The sequence below is a fragment of the Podarcis raffonei genome, chromosome 2, assembly GCF_027172205.1.
Source record: "Podarcis raffonei isolate rPodRaf1 chromosome 2, rPodRaf1.pri, whole genome shotgun sequence".
In the NCBI taxonomy this organism is placed as follows: Eukaryota; Metazoa; Chordata; class Lepidosauria; order Squamata; family Lacertidae; genus Podarcis; species Podarcis raffonei.
Window position 1 is genome coordinate 22,525,079 of NC_070603.1, and position 23,598 is coordinate 22,548,676.

Sequence of the window (23,598 nt, forward strand, 5' to 3'; positions counted from 1 at the left end):
TCCAGTACAAAGGTAGACATCTATATTTGTTGCTCTGCCTACTTTTTGCCCAGTGCTTTAGCTGGAAAAAGTTCATCTGCCATCACCCTGTCCTGCAGAAAGGACTATCTGTTCACATGGCTTTAGCAGTCATTTCTTGAAGCGAGGCATGATGACAGTGTGTTTCAGTTCTCGAAGTGATAAGTGTATCATTTCCTAAAAACTTTCCCTGCAAAGGAGGCAGGGGTGCCAACTGGAATAAAACATTGTGGGGGCCCAGGTATGCCCTACCCTGCATAACTGATCACATGACATGGTGCACGCACACCATTTGAATGGCAATGTCCGTCAACTTTGGAGGCGGGCCTCCAGCCCCCTCAAAAATGCTATTGCAAGGGCCGAAGCCCCTATGGCCCCTCGGAGTTGGCTCCTATGAAAGAAGGTATGGGGTGGGAAAATCAACGCAAGTCACTCTTAGTTTCTTGGGCCTGCACAGATTTTGCCCTGATTTGGTCTCTTCTGAGCTGGCTGCTGAATCTGTCTGTCTAAATCTTTTTTTTACACAAATACTCCATGCCTTTCAGTGCTCTTTCCTACAAGTTCAGCTTTCAAAAAGCTGCCCTCAGTGCCCCACATTATTTGGGAAGTGCAAGAGACTGTGAAGAGCTGTTTCTGTGTGTTTATTACATATATAGACCACCTTTTCTCCCAAGGAGCTCACGACTCTCCTTCTCCCCATTTCATCCTCACAGCACCCCTGTGTGGTAGGTTAGGCTGAGAGATGGTGACTGGCCCCAGGTCGCCTAGTGAGCTTCATGGCTGAGTGGGGATCCGAACCCTGGTCTCCCAGGTCATAGTCCAACACTCTAACCATTATACTGGCAGTGCTAGGGTTGGCAGGCACAGAATGAGAAGGAGTTCTTGTGTCTTTAAATAAGTTGAGTATGTGGGAGAAACTGCAAGTGCTAGCAATGACTTTCTCCATCCCACCCTCTTCACCTGTGATTCCAGCATACCCTCAAATTTCTCGGGAGTCGCATACCATACCCCCATATCCTCCATCATTTCTCCAATGAAAATAGGGATGTCCTAAGAAAAGTGGAGGGGCGCGGGTGGCGCTGTGGGTTAAATCACAGAGCCTAGGACTTGCCGATCAGAAGGTTGGCAGTTCAAATCCCTGCAACGGGGTGAGCTCCCGTTGCTCGGTCCCTGCTCCTGCCAACCTAGCAGTACAAAAGCACCTCAAAGTGCAAGTAGATACCTTCCGGCGGGAAGGTAAACGGCGTTTCCGTGCGTTGCTGTGGTTCGCCAGAAGCAGCTTAGTCATGCTGGCCACATGACCTGGAAGCTGTACGCCGGCTCCCTCGGCCAATAAAGCAAGATGAGCGCTGCAATCCCAGAGTCGGTCACAACTGGACATAGTGGAGAATACGGATACTTGGAGGGTCTGTTCCAGGGCCCTGTCCTGTTCTCCCTGTACTGCTGATGAATATCATGAAAACTAGCATCAGGAAAGAAGGGGTTTGAGGCAGTGAAGGAGCAAACCCGGGGATCAGAGAAAGATCTGGAAAAACTGTGGCTGAGAAATGCAGCCAGAGAGGGAAGGGTGGATAGGAGGGAAAGTGGGGATTTGCGTGGGCCTTAAAAAATGGCTCTTAAGAGTCAGAGTGGGCCCTTCCTGTCCTTAATCCCTTAACAGTGGTAATTGCAATTAGCCCTATTAGCACTAATGGGTCTGAGTACAGGGCTTTTCTCTCCATGCCCAGCAGAGAGAGTGGAGTGCTCTTGAGCATTGCAAAGTAAGGCAGAGGGATCTGCCTGAGCATGAATTAATGATTCTCATGGGAGGTTCCTGCCTGCAGGGTGGTAAATAGCAGATGGACCAAGTGCGGGAATGAAACTGGAAAAAATCTTGGCAGCAGAAGGTGTTGGCTCTTGGTTTAAGGAAAAAGGAGAGGGGCTTGGATTGCAAGAGAGGGAAACTGAGGCATAGGAAGGAGTATTGATGCAACAGGTTAGCAAACATAAATATCTGCATTGCAACTGCCAGTGCTCACTCTAGATCAGGTATAAAGCACCTTCCTTTGTTAAGTCTTCTGTTCCAGGCACAACATTTTCCCACCACTAATGTCCCGTTGCTGGAACACCTTTGCACTAGTTATATACAGAGTCTAAAATTATTCATTGCTGTTCTGCTCTATGCTTGTAGGTTAGGTAAGTATTATTATCCTCATACTGCGGACCAGAGGCTGAGAGAAGAAAGCTTCATCAAATTGTGCAGAAGCAGAAGGCAATATTTGAATCGAGGGATTTCCTGGTTCACAGCCTCATTGCTACTAGAAAGTCTAGAGTTTGGTACTTGGGATATATTTTCCCCTGAAGCCTTTGGCAAAAACCTGTTATTAGCAAAAACAATTTTGTACACCAAAAACCTTGCTGTAACTAAGCCTAAGTATGTATATCTGAAATAATTGAAACAAAATAAAAAAAATCCTTCCAGTAGCACCTAGAGACCAACTAAGTTTGTTATTGGTATGAGCTTTCGTGTGCATGCACGCTTCTTCAGGTCTGAAAAAGCTCATACCAATAACAAACTTACTTGGTCTCTAGGTGCTACTGGAAAGAATTTTTTTATTTTGTTCGACTACGGCAGACCAGCATGGCTACCTACCTGTAACTTGAAATAATGGTTTATTCTTTCCCTGTTTCTGTTCTACTTCAGTGTCTCCCTTGTGTTGCTACATAGATTTTAAGCCCCTTAGGGCTGGGTGCTGTTCCCTTGCAGTTTGTAAAGTGTTGTGTGCATGAAAGGTGTCTTCTTGTTGTTGCTGTTTACAAACTGGCTACATTTGAATGAATTTGCTTAAGTTACATAGTGAACCCAGCTTGGGCAATTTTAGAATATCTCTGACTATTGGGTGCTCCATCTACCCCTCTCTCCCTTTGAACTATGTAGCAGAAGTTGCCCATGTATTTAAAATCCAGAAATAATCCAGAAAACTATATAACATTAATTAAATGTGCGCACCTAGATGAACTTGGGTAAATGCACACCCAGAGAGAGCTTTTGCATGGTTCTGCACCACCCTTCTCCTAAAGTGTGTGGCAGAATCTGAAAGAACTTCAAAATGGCTTGTTTGGCTCAAGAAAGAAAGATTTGAGAAGCGCTACAATGACGGGGAAGCATAAGAATCATACATAGCTTAGGCAAGGCTAAATCGTTGTTAAAGCTTTTAAGTAATCTCAGGGGTCTCCACTAAAACTCAACAAAAAGCAGTTTTTATTTTTGCACAACTTATTGATCTGTGGAACTCACTGCCATGGGATTTATGCCTGCAGCATAAACGGGCTTTTTTAAAAAAGAGGGTTCTAACTATATTTAATGGAGGTTAAAGGTATCAGGGAAGGTAGCTTTCTGGTCAGGTCCTCTTTAAACACGAAGCTGCTGGAAGCTGTGATTGATGAACTGGAACATAATTATTGAGCATCTCTCCTGAAGCATCCCAAATAGGCTACTGTTGGCAACGACAAGCTGCGGGGCTAGATGGATTGTTACTCCGATCCAGTAAGGCTGGACCTTAATTGATACTTCCCCAGTGTTGCTTTCAGCTTCCCAAACTCCCCTTGATGAAGTGAGCCTCTGCAGTGTGCCAGCCTGGCTGGCTCCCTTCAGATCCCCCGCCCTTGCACTCGCTTGCCAGGATCGCATCCCTGTGTAATGTGTGGAGCTCCCAGCAATAACGCACGAAACCTTGGCACGGTGACTCTTCTCCTTTAAATATTAATGGGGCTGGCACCATCTGCGGCAAAAGGGTATAAATTTGCCTAACTGCTTCTCTCCACACTGCCTTTTCCCTCTGCCTTCTAGTTTGGATGGTCTTGCTACCACCAGCATCCCACCATTGCCTCGCCTCTGGGCAGCTCTGGTGGGGTCCTCCTCCCCTCCTCCTCCTCCCGTGCCCCTGCCCTGTGGGTCTGTGGCTATGGGCTTGCTCTGGGGTAAGAGGTGCAGCAAGTGCCCTGCCAACTGCTCCCCTACTTCAGGTAACGGGGGACTGTCCCTTTAAGAGTCTGCATCATGCAAGCATGTCAGGATTTAAAAGGGCTGCTGTGCAAGGTGTTTATGCACTTGGGCTGTAGACCGCCCTCCTCATCCACCTCTCTGCTGCAGGCAGGATCCCAACTGAATCGGGAGCAGACTGTGCTGCTCCTCTAGGGGTTAAACCTGCCGGTGGTACTTCTCCCTTTCTCCCTCCCTCCCTCTCTCAGTGGCTGTGCAGCTGGAATCTCGCCTGCTCTGTGGCTGGGTGTGCTGTGGCGAAATTCCCAGTCGCTGCTCTGGAAACCAATTGTGCCAGAGAAGAATGTGCCGGCTCAGCTAATCAGCCAGGAGAGTGTGAGAGGAAGAAGAAGAAGGAGAGAGAGAGAGAGAGAGGACCTGTGCCCAAAATATCGGTCTCTACCGCTCTGCCTAACAAGATCTCCTTGACTCTCCCCTGTTCTTTGCAGGCGTAAAGTGGAGCAAGGACAGCAGCATGTCCGACAGCAAGGAATGGGCCACGCTCAGCCCAGAGGAGTTCACCCAGCTGCAGAAGTACATCGACTGTGAGTTTTTCCCTTCTCCCATCTATCTCTCTGGGCTGGCCCCACCAGGCTGGGACCTATTGGGGAATGACTGTGACAACAGGAAAGGTTGAAAGGGACTCCCCATCCTAAAGCATCAGGGAGTCATGTGGGACATTGACATGCCAAAATCTGGGTTTGCTTTGATGGAGCTAGGGCGGTGGCAGGGTGGGAGAGAGGGGGGAAGGTGGAAGGAACCGTCTCTCTATGCCAATCTGGAGGGGGCTGAGTGTAACTGAAAGGTCTGTTCACTCTGTAGCTGTCCCCGTAATATCATCTTGGAATGTCGGAGTCAGAAATCCTGATTTGGCGGCTACAGAAAAATACAGAGAAAACAGTATGGTCTGTGAGAGTTTAGCTGGGGGACGGCTTGCAGCTTGTGGGAGTACCTTGGCTTGAAAAGAGCAAGATAGTTTTAGATCCCTGTTTTCCCCGCCTTGAAATTATTAGCCTACCCACCCCCCAAACAGTGGTGGGCAAACGTGGAAGTTGAATGCCAGAATTCCTAATGCCCTGGGTTCACAAGTGTTGAAAGCCAGGAGATATTTGGGCCAGAACTGCTGCCTTTCTGCAGCCCACTGGTAACCCACATTCCTTTCAAACGTAGGGCAGAGTCCTACAACCCCTGGGCACGGCATGTATCATGTTTCCTACACTGTATAATTTCCCTCTGTTCAATCTGTTTTCTTTGCCCTACAGACAGCAGCAAGAAGGTGCAGGACGTGCTGCAGGAATTTTATGGAGACGGTAAATTGTCTGAGCACCTTCAAGGAGATGTGAGTACACCCTTCTTCCCCTGCACCCGTTCATCTCTTGCCTTGCAAAATTTGTACATTTTTTTTCGGGGGGGGGGGAGGGAATCACTCATTCCAATAAAAGAATTTACCGCCAAAATTCATGTAGGCAAGGTGACCTTGCAAAGCAATATGCCATCCCTTTGAACCTCTCATGTCCCAGCTGAGGCATACCTGGAGGTTGGCAAAACCAGCCCCCACCAGGATGCAGGCACAGGAGGGGCGCAAAATTCACCTATCTGTGGAGTATAGGATGTATATGTGTGTGGCAGTACATCACCACTGTCGTAGCAAGATCAAACGTGGGAGAATCTTCGTCCTTTTCACACCATGAAACAAAGGCATTTTTCCCCGGGAGGTGGGACGATAGAGCTCCTTGCTAGGGATGCTAATTTTTAACCTGTTCTTACAGATAGGAGGTTGATCCTAAAGTTCCATAGAGATTCACTCTCCTGTCATTTAAGACCACTAGATTTAATCCTGCCGTCTGGATTAGCAGAGAGCAAATATCTGCTACCTTGTATGCAATAGCCTTTTAGGTACTTGTGCTATCATGATGTCCCGCATCTTTGGACTAAACTTAGCTCATTCCTCCAGCCTTTCCTCATAGGACTTGTTTTCCATACAGTTGACCATCTTTGAACTTGCTCCAATTTGTCTACATTCTTCTTAGTAAAGAATTGGACACAGTACTCCAAGCAAAACAAAAAATGAAAACAAATTCCTTCTTGTGACTTGGAAACAACGGTTCTGTCAATGCAGCCCAGAGTCACATTAGCCTATTTTGCAGCTGCCTCACGTCGCTGCCTCATGTCCAGCTCATGTCTGACTATAAACTCAAGATCCCTTTCGCATGTACTGCTGTTGAGGCACCCCTCACCCTGTACTTGTAGTTTGTTTCCTATTTGCATTCCTATTTACATTTGCATTTAGTTTGTTTCCTGTTTGCATTTGTTGCTGTTTAATTTGTCTGTGTCATTCCAGTTTCCTCTTCTCTCAAGGTCCCTTTGAATTTTATTTGTATCTTCTGAGATGTTAACTGTCCCTTTCAGTTTTGTATCATCCTTATAATTGATAAAAAGTCCCTCTACTGTGTCACTGATAAAAAATGTTGAAGCGTGTCAGGCTTGGATTCCTGCTGCATCCCACTTGTGGCATCCCTCCAGTTTGGTGAGGAACCATGGATGAGCATGGTTTTCCAAACAGTTGTGGATCCACCTGGCAGTATTCTCACCTGACTCACATTTAACCAGTTTGCTCACCAAAATATAATGAGGGACTTTGTCAAATGCTTTACCGAAATCAAGATTCATTCCATCCACAGCATTTACACAATCTGCTGAGTCTCTACTTCTGCCTTCCTTCCTATAATCAAACAACCCAAGGCTCCCCTGTGGATTATCGTGAACCTGCCCTATGCATCGCAAGTCTTCCCTGTTGCTTGACCATTATCTCTTACTCGGCCTATGTGATGACTTCTCCCCTTCCTGTGTCTGCTAATCCAATAGCTGCCATGCAATGGAGTGAATGGAGAGGAGATTATTTTATTTTAATAATGTTTATTAAATTTTCTGTTTTACAATTTCACATACTCATTTTACATCCTTAAAGCATCAGTGACTTCTCTTCTTCTCTTTCCATGGTTCATTTTACATGTCTTAAATCCCCGCATATTTTACAAAAACTGTCCCAATCAGTTTTCCATTATAGAGCTTATTTATTCACTCCCGTCAGGGACAAAACAATTGAGGTTCTCCATTCTCCCTTACCATGCAAGACCACTACCGTAACATTGACATTGCTCAGATCAGTACTCTGTTCACTTTCTATTACAACTGATAGGATGGGTTTCCTCAAATTCCTCCTCTTTTTCTTCTGTCGCTTTGTTCTTCTACTGATGCCGTTGCCAGACGATAGACTTCGAGGGCTTCAAGCTCTTCCTGAAAACCTACTTGGAAGCAGAGGAGATCTCAGATGAACTTTGCAGCCATCTCTTCATGTCTTTCCAGACTACGGCAGGACAGGCCACAGGAGAGCCAGGAGTGCAACCAAGTAAGGAGACTTCCAGCAGAAAGGCTGCTATATTGTCTTGCTTTTATTCAGGGGGTGTGTGGGATCTGCACATCCTCTGGTGGTGGTGAAAAAACAACATTCCAAAATGCTTAAAAAGTAGGGACAGATGCTCTGCTAAGCATCTTTTTTGGGTGGAGGTTTGACAGCATCTGATTTATTTATATCCTGTCTTTTAGGACAAATGTCCTCTCAAGGTGGCATACACAAATCATAACACTTACTTGAAAACTGTTTTATTTAGTAAAAAAATTAAACTCCTTAGAGTGAGCCCCAAAAGAACAATAAACAGAGATATACAGCAGGTAGGTGATGACAACGAATGAAATGTAGCCTGAAATAAAAATGTCTTGAGAGTTGTTGTTTTTAACACAGTACATAAATGTGAATGCAGTGTAATATCTAGCAGCCCCTAGGGTGGAGAATTATTGACAGATCTCTTGCCCCTAAATCCTTTCCTTTCTCTCCCTTCCCCCCCTCGCTTTGCAGCCAGTGGCTTTGTTTGCGTCAATGATGTCTCTTGTTACTTCTCTCTGCTGGAAGGTGGAAGGCCAGAAGACAAGCTGGAATGTGAGTAGCTGAGAAAGGATCAAGAGAAGGATGGGGCAGCTGAGGACCCCAGTTCTTAGCCTCAGATATTGGGGTGGGTGGGTTTGGGGTAAACAAACACTGGTGAAAATCTGTCCCTGGCAGTTCTTGGGGGGGGGGGAAGGCTTGGTGAAGGGTTGGGAGGAAATGGGGTCTTTATGGAAGGTGTCTGAACCGGAAGGGAGATGGCAGAGGTTTTTCCCCCTTTGATCTTGAAGCTTCTAGTTCTGATCTTATTTCTCCTCCCACAGTCACCTTCAAGCTCTATGACAAAGATGGGAATGGCCTGCTCGACAGTTCAGTGAGTAGCATGAGCTCTTCAGGAGCTAACTTTGGGCCTGTTGGCATTGGATATCCTCTCCCCATTCATTTCCTCTTTTTCCCCATTCAGGCATTACAGGCTACACACCCAGCAACACGCATCTCCACCCACAAAGCTTTTGAAAATTTGTGCTTTTAGTAGCTGGGATGACCCAAGCTATTTCAGTGGCACCCACCCACACACTAATTGACATGAGCGCAGACAGACTTTTACAGGGAAGTTCTCTCGCAAAAGCTTCGTTTTAGTGAGGCTTGCTCAGGAGAACATCCTGGTACATTGTTCCCTGTTGTTCTGCCTCTCACACTCCTGCCTTTGATGGTGCCCAAAATATGTTGCCTTCCTTCCCTCATTTGTGGGTGCTCATTTCCCCCTCATAGCTTATCTCTGGTTTGCACTTGTGTGGACTTTCCCCTCCACGCTCCCAGGAGGTCTGTATCTTGTTGCCTTGGCACAGAAGCATTGTTGTTTGTTTTCCAGCATTCCACCTTTTCTGCTTTCTGTGGGAGACCTCCACATCACCACCAAGTTTGCAGCCTAGAGGGGCCCCATCCTGGCTATGATTCCAGCCCTTCTGGAATGCCATATTTGGAAGAGGAAATTTGGGAGCAAAAGGGAGCAAATCTTTTTTCATATTTTCTTTGAAGTGCAGTGTGGTGGATGTGCCCTCCTGGCCCAATCCAACTAATGTCAGAGACCAGAGCCACACTATATGCACTTTTATGATTTGCGGTACAAGGTTGCCACTTTTTTTCCTGGCAGGACTCCTATGCCTTTAACAGCTGCATGGTAGGAAGAAAATCAGCAAGTCAAGTTCGCTGCATCTCCTACTAGAACAAAGATAGCCATCCTATTTTGAGCAAGCTATGATGCTATCTTTAGCTTCTCCCAATCTGTGATACCTCTTATCAACTGGTGTTTCTTGACTCCTGACTTTATCTCTCTAAATGCACCCCATTTTCTAACGTGCCTGGCCTTTTTTTATGTAAGCACCTGCCTTCACCTTTAATGCAGGCCTTAAATTATGTTCTTATGTAGGAGGTGGACCGCATAATCACACAGATGATGCGTGTGGCTGAATATCTGGACTGGGACGTCACTGAGCTTAAGCCAGTAAGTGCAGAATACCCATACCTGATTTTCACTAGGCGTATTTCCGTTCCATACTCACAACCCACACACATACTCACCTATGCTGGGAAGTGCTGGCTCTTGCAGCGTTTCCCAAACATGGGTCTCCAGCTATTTTTTTGGACTATAATTCCCACCGTCCCTGACCACTGGTCTTGCTAGCTGGGGATGATGGGAGTTGTAGTCCAAAAACAACTGGAGACCCAGGTTTGGGAAACACTGTGAATTTTGCTGTCTCTTAGAATCTAAGGTTAATGGAGCACACAAGGAAGCTGGATAAGGTGTTGTCTTCAGCATAACACCAGGAAGGGGATGGAGCTCAGGCTGTGCAGTTATGGAGTAGAGTGTGTATTTAGTTGGAAGAGAAGACTCTGACAGTTAAATGAACCAGGGCAGGCTAATGAGGTTCATATATAAAATCTAGATGGGAGTGTCCTCATAGAGTGACCTCTCCTTTCTGCTGGCTGGTTGTTGCTTTTTTGCGGGGGACAGTGTGGTGAAGAATACAAGCTCTTGTTTCCCCGCCCCCCTTCTCTCCAAATAATCTTGCAGTTACAAAGCTTTTGGGGTTTAAGAAAGGAGGATGGATGCAGGGGGTGGATGTAATTTGCCATATGCTGCAAAAAGCGTTGGATTCTTGGATGCACATTTCGGGAAGAATGGCTTTGTCTCCTAGACGTGCCTCATAAAAAATGAGCTGGGGAACAAGGCACGGTGCGCATCTCGACCTGTGTCAAACGGACTTCAGCAAGCCCTCCCATGCCCTCTTCTTCTCCCATCTCTCATCGGCACAGATCCTGCAGGAGATGATGCGAGAGATTGACTACGACGGCAGTGGCACAGTGTCTCTATCTGAGTGGCTCCGCGGCGGCGCTACCACCGTCCCCCTCCTGGTGCTACTTGGACTGGAAGCTGTAAGTGCACAGAGGGACAAGGGAGAAGGATGGGAAGGGGAGATGGGGGCTGAGATAATAAGACAGGCAGACACACCTCTGCCCATCTGAGCCAGACTAAGGTGCTGTGGCCTGGGACAGGGGGGCATTCTGTGATCTCCAGTACAGGAAGCAGGAATGGTTTCTAGCAACAAGTTAATATTACCTGGGGCTTCCTTGGAAAAGAGCTTCAAGCTGCCACCCATTTTGACAGATAAGTCACAAGCTGGCTTTATTAAGACTGGAGCAAAAGCAAAACTGCTATTCCACTGTATTGATTTGAAGCGGTTGCTGCACTGTTGGACTCCAACTCCCATCAGCCTCCAGCTAGCATGGCCAGTGTTTAAGGGGGGATGGGAGTTGCAGTCCAGCAACACCTGACACACCACAGAATAGCCACCCCTGCTCCATGTGGTGCTTTTCTCCATCGTGGGGGCTTCTTGGAGGAGAGTCCTCCCTTCCTAAAATCTTTATTCAAAATGGATATTTTTACTCTTGTATTAGTTCATTCCAAGGGGCCAAAGTTATAGGTCCATACATGCACATTTTGAAGGTCATATTATGCCTCCCGCCCCAAAAATATGCCAACCTTTGTCCAAAATTCTGACCCGCCTGGAACCCATTCCCTCCCACACCTCCCGTGAGCCCTGACATCTCTCTTCTCCTCCCACTCACAAAACAATCACACGCAACAACAAAAACCAACTTCTGCCCTCACTGCCTACTTTCCTCCATTGCTGCAGACCATGAAGGATGATGGGCAGCACCTCTGGCGCCTGAAGCACTTCAACCGGCCCGTTTACTGCAACGTGTGTGAGACGCTTCTGCTGGGGCTGCGCAAGCAGGGGCTGCGCTGCACTTGTGAGTGGCTCCCTTTGTCTTTGGGGTGAAGGTGCTCATCTCCTCCTTTCATCCAGTAGGGGCTTCTCTAGTATTTGCCCACCCTTCTGTGGAATAAGCGCCCTGCGAATGTTGTGTTTGTGAACAAGGGAACCTGGGGGTGGAGAACAGGAGGAGGGAGTGTCCTCCAAACGCTGCCATATTTGAGGCATCTTCAGGAAGAACTAACAAAAAAATGAGCTTCCGGCAGCGTGGCCTGTACCACTGAGCAGAGGGCGGAGGGGTGTTTTAATTTTCCCTATTGGGTGAAACTGCCTAGATCAGAAATTTCTTGTGGCCTCTGGAGATGCAACAGGATTGCCCTTGAAAGCCATGCACACCAGCACCTTTGCTCTGGAAGCCCCTGCAATTCCGTTCTTCTCCCAACATCTTTGCAGGCACTTCCTCTCCTATTAAAACAACAGCAGCAGCAACCCAACAACTTTTCTAGAAGCTTGCCTTTTAAAAGAAAATAAAGCTGGGATTTCCATGAGCTGCCCAATAGTTGCTTGCTGCTTTTAAAATAATAATAATAATAATAATAATAATAATAATAATAATAATAATAATAATAAATAATTTATTATTTGTACCCCGCCCATCTGGCTGCATTTCCCCAGCCACTCTGGGTGGCTTCCATAGAAACCAAAAATACACTAAAATATCACACATTAAAAACTTCCCTGAACAGGGCTGCCTTAAAAATCTGCAAGCTCCTTTAAAGCATGGTTTGCAATGTGGCATGTACATGGGGTGAGGGGGTTTGCTATTTAATGAGCATTTCTCATCACTAATTTTGTCACAAACAGTATCCAGCAGGGGCGAATAATGCATTGCCCTTGGAGAGATTTGCATGATGCCCAGGCACGGAGCGCTGCAGTTTCGGTAGTCAGAAAACATGACATCCGTTCAACAATTGGTTGTGCTCTGTGTGAAACAAAAACTTATTGGATCCCTTGGCCTCTCGTGCTCTCCTCTTGGAGAGGTGTTCTCGGTGGCTCTGTGCTTGCAGGATGCTGATCAAAGGATCAGGAAGCAGGGAGAGCGGAAGGCAATGAGAGGCCTAAATCTGGGCGGCATTAGCTGGTGATGGGGTGGGGATTTCATGGGGCAGTCTGTAACTGGAGTTGCATGTTCAGTCCCTAGTTGCTCACATGTCAGCAAATCCATCCTCCTTCTTTTTACCCACAGTTTGCAAGTACACAGTGCACGAGCGCTGTGCCCGCAAAGCCCCACTGAGCTGTATCAGCACCTATGCCAAGAGCCGTCGTGACACCAGTGTGAGTACCGTGGGCAAAGGAGGGGAGGGCATTGCATCCATAAAGCAGCCTTTGGCTCATCTGGCTGCATTATTACCTAGGGTTTCTTTCAGGCTTCCCCTGTCTCTGCTTCCTCTCTTCCCCTGCCATGTATCCTCAGCCTCCCTCCTTTCTGTCATGATCTCCTGTCCAAGCAAGAGAACAGATTGTCTCATTCTACAGTTCCCTCCACTGACTCTCACGCCTTCCCTTTAGGAACTCTCTGGATCCATTTTTTCTAAGGATTTGTGGGGTGCTCCCCCTCTCCTCTTCTCCTGGATGTGGAATTGTCTTCACCTGTACCCAGACCCCATCTCTAGGAACTATTTCTTCCCTTCAGATCTCTTAATTCATTCATGACCTCCACGTCTCCTTGGCAGCGTCATCGCACCTCACAGTTCCAAAATCATTAGCCAAGTAAATAGCGAATGCACAGCTAATTATAAACACCGTAGTTCTTTGCTCCTGCCCAGTTTAATTACATCAGCCCTCTTAACCATCAGGAAATAGCATGCAAGAGCTGGGAGAGGATGTCCTGGACAAAGGACTCTAGAGCTCTGGCTCCCATTCTCCCTTTCCTGTTCCAATCTTTTTAGATCTATCTTCTCTCCAGGGAGTCAGGGCTAGAACTCGAGAACTGTGGATTCTGATTCTGCTCATCTAGCCCGGTGGTCCCCGTCCCTCCACTTTCATGCGCCCGTCGCTCTTTCCACTTGCAGGCACAAGCCCACATCTGGGTAAGAGGCGGCTGTGACGGCAGCAAGTGCGACCGGTGTCAGAAGAAGATCAAGAGTTTTCAGAGCCTGACAGGAATGCACTGTGCCTGGTGCCATCAGAAGGTGAGTTGATACCGCCCAATTTTCCCTGACTGGAGGCATAGGTGCCATAAGTCAGGAACGGCTCTTAATTAAGGGCCTGCTTCTCAGTTATCTGTCTTACATTTCAAACTCCAGCTTTCCCTTCCCTCATTTGGGAGATCATGATGCATCTCCATATTCACTGTGGAGAGCCCTCTCAGCACTCATTGCTTCGTTAGTTGCAGTGCAGCATGGTGGGAGAAGCAGCAGCAGCCACATGCAACCAATGGTCCCATCCCATGTGCCAGAATGGCTGTGAGAAGCGAGACTGTGTCTGATCACAGAGTGGCCCCTTCCAGGTGTTCCTGTTACCTTGTAGGAAGGAGTCCTCCATTGCAGTCCGACTTGCCAAGCATCGGAACACGGGAAGCTGCCATGTACTGAATCATAGAATCATAGAGTTGGAAGAGACCACAAGGGCCCTCGAGTCCAACCCCCTGCCAAGCAGGAAACACCATCAGAGCACTCCTGACATATGGTTGTCAAGCCTCTGCTTAAAGACCTCCAAAGAAGGAGACTCCACCACACTCCTTGGCAGCAAATTCCACTGTCGAACAGCTCTTACTGTCAGGAAGTTCTTCCTAATGTTTAGGTGGAATCTTCTTTCCTGCAGTTTGGATCCATTGCTCCGTGTCCGCTTCTCTGGAGCAGCAGAAAACAACCTTTCTCCCTCCTCTATGTGACATCCTTTTATATATTTGAACATGGCTATCATATCACCCCTTAACCTCCTCTTCTCCAGGCTAAACATGCCCAGCTCCCTTAGCCGTTCCTCATAAGGCATCATTTCCAGACCTTTGACCATTTTGGTTGCCCTCCTCTGGACACGTTCCAGTTTGTCAGTGTCCTTCTTGAACTGTGGTGCCCAGAACTGGACACAGTACTCCAGGTGAGGTCTGACCAGAGCAGAATACAGTGGCACTATTACTTCCCTTGATCTAGATGCTATACTCCTATTGATGCAGCCCAGAATTGCATTGGCTTTTTTAGCTGCCACGTCACACTGTTGGCTCATGTCAAGTTTGTGGTCAACCAAGACTCCTAGATCCTTTTCACATGTACTGCTCTCAAGCCAGGTGTCACCCATCTTGTATTTGTGCCTCTCATTTTTTTTGCCCAAGTGCAATACTTTACATTTCTCACTGTTAAAATTCATCTTGTTTGTTTTGGCCCAGTTCTCCAATCTGTCAAGGTCGTTTTGAAGTGTGATCCTGTCCTCTGGGGTGTTAGCCACCCCTCCCAGTTGGGTGTCATCTGCAAATTTGATCAGGATGCCCTTGAGTCCATCATACTGAGTCAGACCATTTGTCGGTTTTAACTCCGTGTTGCCTAAAAACTGTTAGGCAGTGGCTCTCCAGGGTTTTTGCAGGGGGCATTCCCAGCCCTACCCGGAGAGGCTGTGGGGAACCTGCAGGTGCTCTACAACTAAGCTAAGGCTGTTCCCTGCATAGGCACAGCAAGATCTGCAAAGGGCAGCAGAGGATTGGTGGAGTAGAGGAGTTGTGTGGAGGAGGAGCATTTCTCGAGGGAGCCTGTGAAAAGGTGGGAGGTGAAAGCAACAACGGAGGTGGAGGACTGTCCTGTGGCCTAATAAAGCCTGACTGGTTTATGCCTTCCTGGCATAGCGTGCCATGTTATTTGTATAGATATTCTGCTAAGTGATTTTTGTGTGTGTTTTATATGTAGGCAGAACTCTCATTTCATCAGTTAAAAGCGACCATCATTTTTGTCTTGCTTCATGGTTCAGAGAGCAAAATCACAAATGCTGTTCTTGAACTGGTGTTCTAGGTAAAAGGAAGAGATTGCATTCGAGGCTTTTGCATTTTGCAGGTCGGAACTCAGAATAAACTTTTGTGTGTGTGTGTAAAATCTCTCTCTAGATCCATGACGAGTGCATGTCTCTTATGCCTTCAGCTTGTGATTGCGGGGTCCTCAGAGATCATATCCTGCCACCTTCAGCAATCTACCCTGTTGTGCTGGTGAGTGGCTTATTGAAACACATGGATTATACACAAAATGTTTGCACATGTGTACACCCCCCACAACACCTATGCACAGAATAATAGAGTTGGAATCATAGCTGTCAAGGTGGACACAAATGACAGGAAAGAGAGTTCTCTTCTGAAGCCCATTGATGCAGCCTGCTCACTATTGTTTTTAAAAGATTTGGAGGCAGTGCCCAGCCCAACAAGACAATGACAATAATCCACCAACAGCATACAAATCAATATGGCTAACCTGATCCAAAACACCCACCCACCTCACTCACACACGAAAACAAAGATCACTACAGCCAATCACAAGCAAACAATCACACCCTAGGCCAACCCCAACCTCTCTCACCACCAAAGGAACACAAGTGAATAACACAAGCAACGCTGACACCAAACTCTACATACATTAAGCATAATAGAAACATCGCCACCCGACCCCACCCCCATCCATCTTCCCTCCCTCCACCCCCCCTTTCTTTTTTCTTTCTTTTTTTTTCTTCTCCCTCTAATGCCTCAACAAATGAAACGGATTTGTAAAAATGTTACATGGAAGAAAAATACGAGGCATTACTCTTACTTCTGTAAAACAAGAAAATCCTTAATAAAATATTTAAAATAATAAAAAAAAAGATTTGGAGGCAGTGCGAGAGAGCATTCACTGCCCATAATGTAAGTTCTTTCTTGTGTCCTACCATAGTATCTGATCAAGCAGTTTTGTAAGTTCTCATTCTGCTTCCAGCTAAAGCACTAAATCACACCCTTAGAAATCATTGCGGCTGCAATAGATTGTGTTTATATCTGGGTGCAAGTCCTATTGTTGAGAATGCCCATTCTGCATACAGCATTTCTTCTTCAGCCCCTAAGCACTGAAGTAATTTTGGAACTATTTTTTTAAAGGTTTTTAAATATGTATATTTCTATGTATGCTTAGTATGTGAAAGGGTACCCAGTCAGATGGGTGGGGTACAAATTAACAATAACAACAACAACAGTATTAAGTAGTAGTAGTATTACTACGTAAAGGTATGGGGTTTAGAGAAAATGTTAACTCTGCCCCTCTGCAATGCTCTGTGTATTTAAGATGATTTTTAAAGTTTGCCTCGGGAGTGAAATTGACTAGACCAAAAGCTGCTGTTGATATGGTCCAGTTTAAGACAAGATGGCATAATTTCAGCACTGAAGTCTACTGTAAAGTACATATCACCACATTTCTGGCACATGCATATAATCCTCAGAATCTGCTTTTGCTCTGGAGATAGTACAGGAGAATGCACACAGGGAGCACATTAAGTAGGTGTTGAAGGAAGAGGAGGAGCAAGCTGCAGGTCTTAGAAATGTACCCATCCTCTTGGCGCTTGCATGTTTGTTTGTGGCGAGCCTTCCTTGGGCATTTGACCCCAATGGTTTTCATCCCAGCAACAGCCTTAGAGCTGTTGTGGTGCTACTTCCCCTGCTGATTCTTGCCCCTTTCTGTGTCCCAGGAGCGACAGAACAGTCAGAAGAACGGAGTCTGTGGGACCCCTTCAGAAGAGCCAGCTCAGCCCTTCACCACCCCTGAGGGACAGGCACTGCGGGTGAGCCTGGGGAAACTGGAAGGAGGGTGTTGCCAGGTCCCCACTTACTGTTGATACCCTGTTGGCGCTGAGGTCCTGTGCTAGTCTGAGCAATGCCTTCCGTATTCATGTTAGTTACAAATAACCCAGGAAGTTGGCAGGAGAGGGAGGTTAGTTAATACTTAAAACATCCCTTGCCGTCAAGCTGAAGCACATTGAAGTCCCTCTCATGCTGTTTGTGCCATGTGTGAAATTTGGTAATACCAGTGAGAGAATATACAGTGGTACCTCGGGTTAAGTACTTAATTCGTTCCGGAGGTCCGTTCTTAACCTGAAACTGTTCTTAACCTGAAGCACCACTTTAGCTAATGGGGCCTCCCGCTGCCGCCGCGCCGCCAGAGCACAATTTCTGCTCTCATCCTGAAGCAAAGTTCTTAACCTAAGGTACTATTTCTGGGTTAGCGGAGTCTGTAACCTGAAGCGTATGTAACCTGAGGTACCACTGTAATCTGTTCTCCCCACACATAAACTGTACAAGTTCCAATTTCTGCTATGATTCTTTGTACCTTGTTATAACCTATCCACAAAATATTTGAGTACAGCAAATCCTCTCTTATTTGTCTATAATCATCATTAATCTGGGTTAGCGGAGTTTGTAACCTGAAGCGTCTGTAACCCGAAGTACCACTGTACTGAATATACGGTACGGTCAGTGCAGGGTTTTAGGGTTTGTTTTTTTTAACACAGCTTAAGCTCAAACTGATTTTGAACCATGCATGGAGGTCACCCACTCAAATCCTCAGCAGCTGCTGTTTGCTGAAGCAGAAGACTTGCTGGGTCAGAGGGCTCAATTGCATTGTAACCCTAAACTAGTTCTGACTGCTGTGGCTTTCCTCCAGGGACTCTGGGTATGATTGCTTAGTGCAGGGTGCTGCAGAATAATTGCAAACGATCCATAGACCCTTCAGGATTATAAAACACAAAAAACAAAACCACCCCAATATATTAAGGGATAGGAAGAACAACTATGACAGTTTAAGCTGGTTTAAAATTGCCACGTGTGTACAGGCCCATGGTGAACCTAAGAGCTATATGTATGGCTCTCCATAGACCTCTCTGGAAGCCACGCTTATAGCAAAGGGAAGAGGTGGGTGGTTAGGGGTGATTTCAGCTGTAAAGACCCCTGACAGTTAGGTCCAGTTGTGACCTACTCTGGGGTTGCGGCGCTCATCTCATTTTACTGGCCAAGGGAGCCGACGTTTGTCCGCAGACAGTTTTTCCAGGTCATGTGGCCAGCATGACTAAGCCACTTCTGGCAAAACCAGAGCATCACATGGAAACACCGTTTACCTTCCCACTGGAGCGGTACCTATTTATCTACTTGCACTGGTGTGCTTTCGAACTGCTAGGTTGGCAGGAGCTGGGACCGAGCAATGGGAGATCACCCCGTCATGGGGATTTGAACTGCTGACCTTCTGATCGGCAAGCCCTAGGCTTAGTGGTTTAGACCACAGCGCCACCCGCATCCCATCAATTTCAGCTGTACCCAGCCACATCTACATGCCTGTTTCTCCATCCCTTCCTGTGCTGCTGAACCTACAGTGCTGTTTGCTTGTTAGCAGGAGTGGAAAAGCGAATTTGATCATTGGCCAAGCTGCTCTCCAAAAACCCTTTCCATCCGTCTTTCCGCAGATCATCCCGGTGCCTGACACTCACCCCTTGCTTGTCTTTGTCAATCCCAAGAGTGGTGGGAAGCAGGGAGAGAGGTGAGAGGGGAATGGGGTCTGAAGCATAAAGGTGGTGGGGCAGGGGAGGTTAGACTCATAGAACTGTAGAGCTGGAATGGGATTCCAAGGACCATCTAGTCCAACCCCTGCAATGCAGGAATCCTGCCCACAGCCATCCCTGGGTGGACACGAACCACCAACCTTCTGATTAAGAGCCAGATGCACTGACACACTGTACCACACCATTCTTTTTTCTAGGATGTGTGTCTTATGGTCCATATCAGTTTTGCTTTTGGGTGGTTAGATGCAGTTTATTTTTTATGAGTTTTTTGTCTGAGGTTCTATAGACAATCCCAGCAGAATATATCTCTTACAACATGGAAACTCCCCCGCCCACTTCTAATTGCCAGAAAAACTCTGGGTAATCATTTATACAATTCGCATTTGGCAAGGCTGCCAGGAGCTTGTTAAAATTGCTTGGGGCTCCAGATCTGGTCAGTGGGACACTAGCTGACCATCCCTTAATCTACGAGACCCCATCATTTGCAAGCATGTCCCACAAACTTGGTTTCTCCTGCAAAGCATATTACAAACTTGACTAAGGTGGTTTCTGATTGGCTATCTTTCCCCCCCATCTTATTGGCAGGGTGCTGCGGAAATTTCAGTACCTCCTCAATCCACGGCAGGTCTACAATTTATTGAAGGGGGGGCCCGGACCTGGGTGAGTTGCTGTGACCTTCAGTGCGTGTCAATTGTGTCTTCCTGTTGTGACAGTAGATGCCCATGTTTCACATCTCTTGAAGGATAAAGCAGGTTGCTGGTGGGAAATGGTGTGTGTGTGTGTGTGTGTGAACGAGCACAGCTGGAGGAATTTTGTGCTCTTATCTATAGGTGGCTTGTGATCAGGACTGAGAGGCAGCTATGGAACCTGTGGCTAAAACTTAATTGTATGCACCTTTTTTCTTCCAGGCTGAACTTCTTCCGGGATGTGCCAGATTTCCGTATCCTGGTTTGCGGTGGTGACGGCACAGTCGGCTGGATCTTGGATGCCATTGGTAGGTCTTTGAGACACTTTAAAGGTTTTCCTTTTCCACAGTCTGGTGTGGATAAAGGGCCAATCCAAAACCTCCGTTTTTGTGTCAACACGATAACTGCTAGTTGCTTTAAAAGGGCCAATGATGTACCCATCATCCTAACAACTGGGGTTGTCTGCTAGCGTCGCTAATGTTGCCACTCCATGTTATAAAGAAAAGATCGGTTTTCATTCTCTTTTTAGACAAAGCCAACCTACCAAGTCGGCCTCCCGTGGCTGTGTTGCCCCTGGGAACTGGCAATGATCTGGCCCGCTGCCTTCGCTGGGGAGGAGGTGAGTAACACCAGTTGGTCTCCATCTCATGCTGCTAATCACCTGGAATCAGACCAGGTGACCCACTAGAGACGATATTGTTTCCTTGTCCCAGCTAAGACCATTTAGCCATGTAGATTTCTCCCACAGCCCTGAATTTGACCAGTGGGTCCATTAATAACAGCAAGGAAGGTGCCCTGATGTCAGGCAGGTTAGCTGAACAAGTGAGTGTACAGAGTCTCCTGATATTTCTCCTGGGGTTTTAGACCCTGGGTATGAATCTTGTGCTGTCCAATTTCTCTTACGTTCCCTTTCTTTCTTTCTTTCTTTCTTTCTTTCTCCCTCTCCCTCTCCCCCTCCCCCTCTCTCTTTGTCTCTTTCAAAAGCAAAACCTCCGCCTCTGCAGTTTTGTGTTGAAAACATTCAGTACATAGCTGATATAGCAATAACTCATAAACAGTAATGTGATAGCATATAGTTCTTCCCCTGGGGCTAGGACAACCTGGGTTCAGATTCCTGCCTGGCCACAAAGTAATTTGCGTTGTCTACCGCACATGGTTGTTGTGAGGATCACCCCATGTACCTTACCCTGAACTCCAGCATATGACTGGAAAGCTAAGCACAGCAGCATGTATAAAATAAAGCTGCATTTTATAAAAAGCCTCTGACAGATCTTGGCTCCATAACAAAAGTGCTTTCTGTTGTGGCTTAATCTTTCCCTTAAATAGTAGCAACCCAAACATTCTAGCATGGGAATTAGTCCTAGTACTGGAGAAAGGAAAGCACTGGAAAAGCAGCTTGAGGTTGCCTGGTTTCGTGCTCCTCTCATCTTGATTTGATTACTAGACTAAGACTGTCTGGCCAAGGTGGGGGAGTGGAGCTTATTACCAGAGTTCACACTTACAAAATTTTAAAAATCACAAGCCTACTCCCTCCCTCCTCAGTCTCTAATGCATAAATTTCTGTCCAGGTTATGACGGCGAGAACCTAGTGAAGATCCTTAAAGACATTGAGGCAAGCAGCATCCTGCAGATGGATCGTTGGTCAGTCCAGGTGACGCCCGACAACCCTGATGAGAAAGGGGACCCCGTCCCCTACGAGATCATCAACAACTATTTCTCCATTGGGGTAGTAAGTATGAAAGGGGCAAGTGAAAATACCAAGGAGCGGCACTGAAGGACAGCCCTCCTCTTCAAGCCTGTGGAGGGTGCATATTCTCTCTCTACTACGGGAGGTTTTGCGGTCTTCTGAGCTGTTGCTATTCTGGTGCCACTGAAGTCAGTGGCAGGAGACTGCAGAGAAGGGGGCAGGAGGTTTCAAGCAAGAGGGATACAGGACATAGCAGAAAGTTGAGAAGGACTGGAAGCGGGGGATGGAGAGGGGACTGGGGAGCTGAGAGGTGGCAGGCGGTGGGAGGGTACTTTGGAAGAAGCTGTGTGGGACATCTCCTCCCATCACATTGTTCCCTCTCCACCTCCATGACACCCCCTCTTATTTCTGACTCTGTCTTTCTCACTCACCCTTTCTCCAGGATGCCTCCATTGCCCACCGATTCCATGTCATGAGGGAGAAATACCCGGAGAAATTTAACAGCAGGTTAGCGCAGTACGGTTGGGGAGCACCTTCCCTTGGGCACTGTATCTACCCAGAATCCTCTGCTCCAGAATCATGGCTGTCTTCCCCTGTGTAGCCAGTCTGATCTGGCACTTGAGTCTCCTTATTCATGCATAGGAACCTCTGCCTGTGGGGAGGAAGGGGCTTTTTGGTCCCTGGCCTCTTTGGCACACTGTTGGTGCTTTTCTGTCTCTCCCTGGGAAGCATCTGTGGGTGGTATGGGGCTGCCATGTGGCCGAGAAAGCAGTTGGTTCTAAGGAGAAGGTGGTTTGGGCCATGGAGTAGTTGGGTAGTAAAAGAGGATGCTCTTGAGAGGGGCAGTCTAGGCTGGCAACATTGGTAATCGTTGGTAATATGGTGCCCTGAGCAAGGTCAAAATTTGGCAGCCCCAAATGGATCTTCTCAGTTATGGATCTTCTCAGTTTTGCTCCCATGCGGTGGAACCTCCTGCACCGCCCTAAATCTGATGCTGCTGGCAAGTCCTGCAGGTGGATGTGTTTGGCTGAGGCCTTCCTGGGAGAAACTGAACCCAGCCACATGCTTTTCGTTTTTTTGTTTCGCACCCCCTTTTCCCCTGAACCAGGATGAAGAACAAGCTCTGGTATTTTGAGTTTGCTACATCGGAGACCATCTTTGCCACATGCAAAAAGCTCAAGGAGTGCCTGTCTGTCGAGGTGAGGTTCCCCCTTGTGGCGCTCAAGTCGAACAGCTGTGCTGCAACTGTGAAAGATGAGAGTTGCCTTTTCTGTCCTTTGCAATGATCTCTGCTGCAGATTACTGGTGAATCAGAGCAAACGTCAGTCCGCAAAAAAAAAAAGATCGACGTTTGTTATGATTCGGCAGTAAGCCACAAGTTTTCCCAGGTAAACCTCTCAGACTTGTGTCTAGAAATCATGGAACAAAGGGGAATGTGGATGGACCCTAAGGTTAAGTCAGACTCCAAAAGATACTTGGTATTCTTGTGAACACCAGGACTTAGGAACAATGTTGTCTCTGAGCACGGGTGCACTCCTCACTGAGTTGCCAGAAGCAGCTTGGGACCCGCTACACATTTGACATTCCGACTTCTGCATTGGACGAGGGGGACTGCCAAGCAGGCTTGAGCTACAGCACTTTTCATTTTAAAAATAAGCACCACCACTTCTCCCTCTGTCACCTTTCCATGGGCCTTTCGAGAATTCGTCTTGATTTGCTCAGTTGCACTGCTTACCAAGCATTTGTTCTGATTTGCTTGATTGGTCATGATCCCACACTTTTTGGTGCATTTACCAGCCACGTTTTGGTGCATTTTCTAATAAAACAAAGTCCTTTAAAAAAAAGACGTTTTGTTGCACCATTATCACTTTAATTCCTTTTCATTGTGCAAACCTCAATTTATGATATGTGACTGAATCTCTCCTGGAAAATACTGACAGTCTGAAAGTGACCCATGGAAAAAAACTACTCTTCTCTTGATAGCTTCATAATGTTGTTGTTGTTGTTTTTCTCTCTACCCTATTATCTGCTGGTCAAGGCTGGATCTAGAACTTAACCCTTACCTCAGTGCTGCAGGGGTGGCATTTAAAGGGACATTGCTTGAACAACTTGTGGGTTGGGGCAGCTGGCTAAAATGTTTTAAACAGTTTTAATTTGGGTTCCTCTGTTTTGTTTTCATTGGGTTGGGGTTGGTGGTTGTCTTAATGTTGGTATAACTGTAAAATTATTATTATTAGTTTCTATTGATTTATTAGTTTATTTATAGTTGGTATAAGACATTATTTTTAAAAATCTTTTATGTTTTATTATGTTTTTATATATGCTATAAGCAACCCAGAGTGGCTGGAGAAACCCAGCCGGATGGGTGGTATATTATTATTATTATTATTATTATTATTATTTATTAATAATAATAAAAT

At 46.7% G+C, this 23,598-nt stretch overlaps 1 protein-coding gene across 4 annotated transcripts in view; it reads left to right on the plus strand.

Moving 5' to 3' along the window:
* Positions 1-23,598, plus strand: part of DGKA (diacylglycerol kinase alpha) — an 81,030-nt gene that overhangs the window by 52,626 nt on the left and 4,806 nt on the right. For all 4 annotated transcript variants that reach the window (XM_053375252.1, XM_053375254.1, XM_053375253.1 and 1 more), the window contains 19 exons: positions 4,489-4,584; positions 5,302-5,378; positions 7,307-7,448; positions 7,956-8,036; positions 8,306-8,355; positions 9,412-9,486; positions 10,299-10,418; positions 11,180-11,297; positions 12,507-12,595; positions 13,333-13,452; positions 15,351-15,449; positions 16,946-17,038; positions 18,710-18,783; positions 19,391-19,465; positions 19,714-19,799; positions 20,021-20,110; positions 21,060-21,220; positions 21,621-21,685; positions 22,287-22,377. In XM_053375252.1, coding sequence (XP_053231227.1) covers positions 4,489-4,584; positions 5,302-5,378; positions 7,307-7,448; positions 7,956-8,036; positions 8,306-8,355; positions 9,412-9,486; positions 10,299-10,418; positions 11,180-11,297; positions 12,507-12,595; positions 13,333-13,452; positions 15,351-15,449; positions 16,946-17,038; positions 18,710-18,783; positions 19,391-19,465; positions 19,714-19,799; positions 20,021-20,110; positions 21,060-21,220; positions 21,621-21,685; positions 22,287-22,377 — 1,802 coding nt within the window. The remainder of the gene's footprint in view (positions 1-4,488; positions 4,585-5,301; positions 5,379-7,306; positions 7,449-7,955; positions 8,037-8,305; positions 8,356-9,411; positions 9,487-10,298; positions 10,419-11,179; positions 11,298-12,506; positions 12,596-13,332; positions 13,453-15,350; positions 15,450-16,945; positions 17,039-18,709; positions 18,784-19,390; positions 19,466-19,713; positions 19,800-20,020; positions 20,111-21,059; positions 21,221-21,620; positions 21,686-22,286; positions 22,378-23,598) is intronic.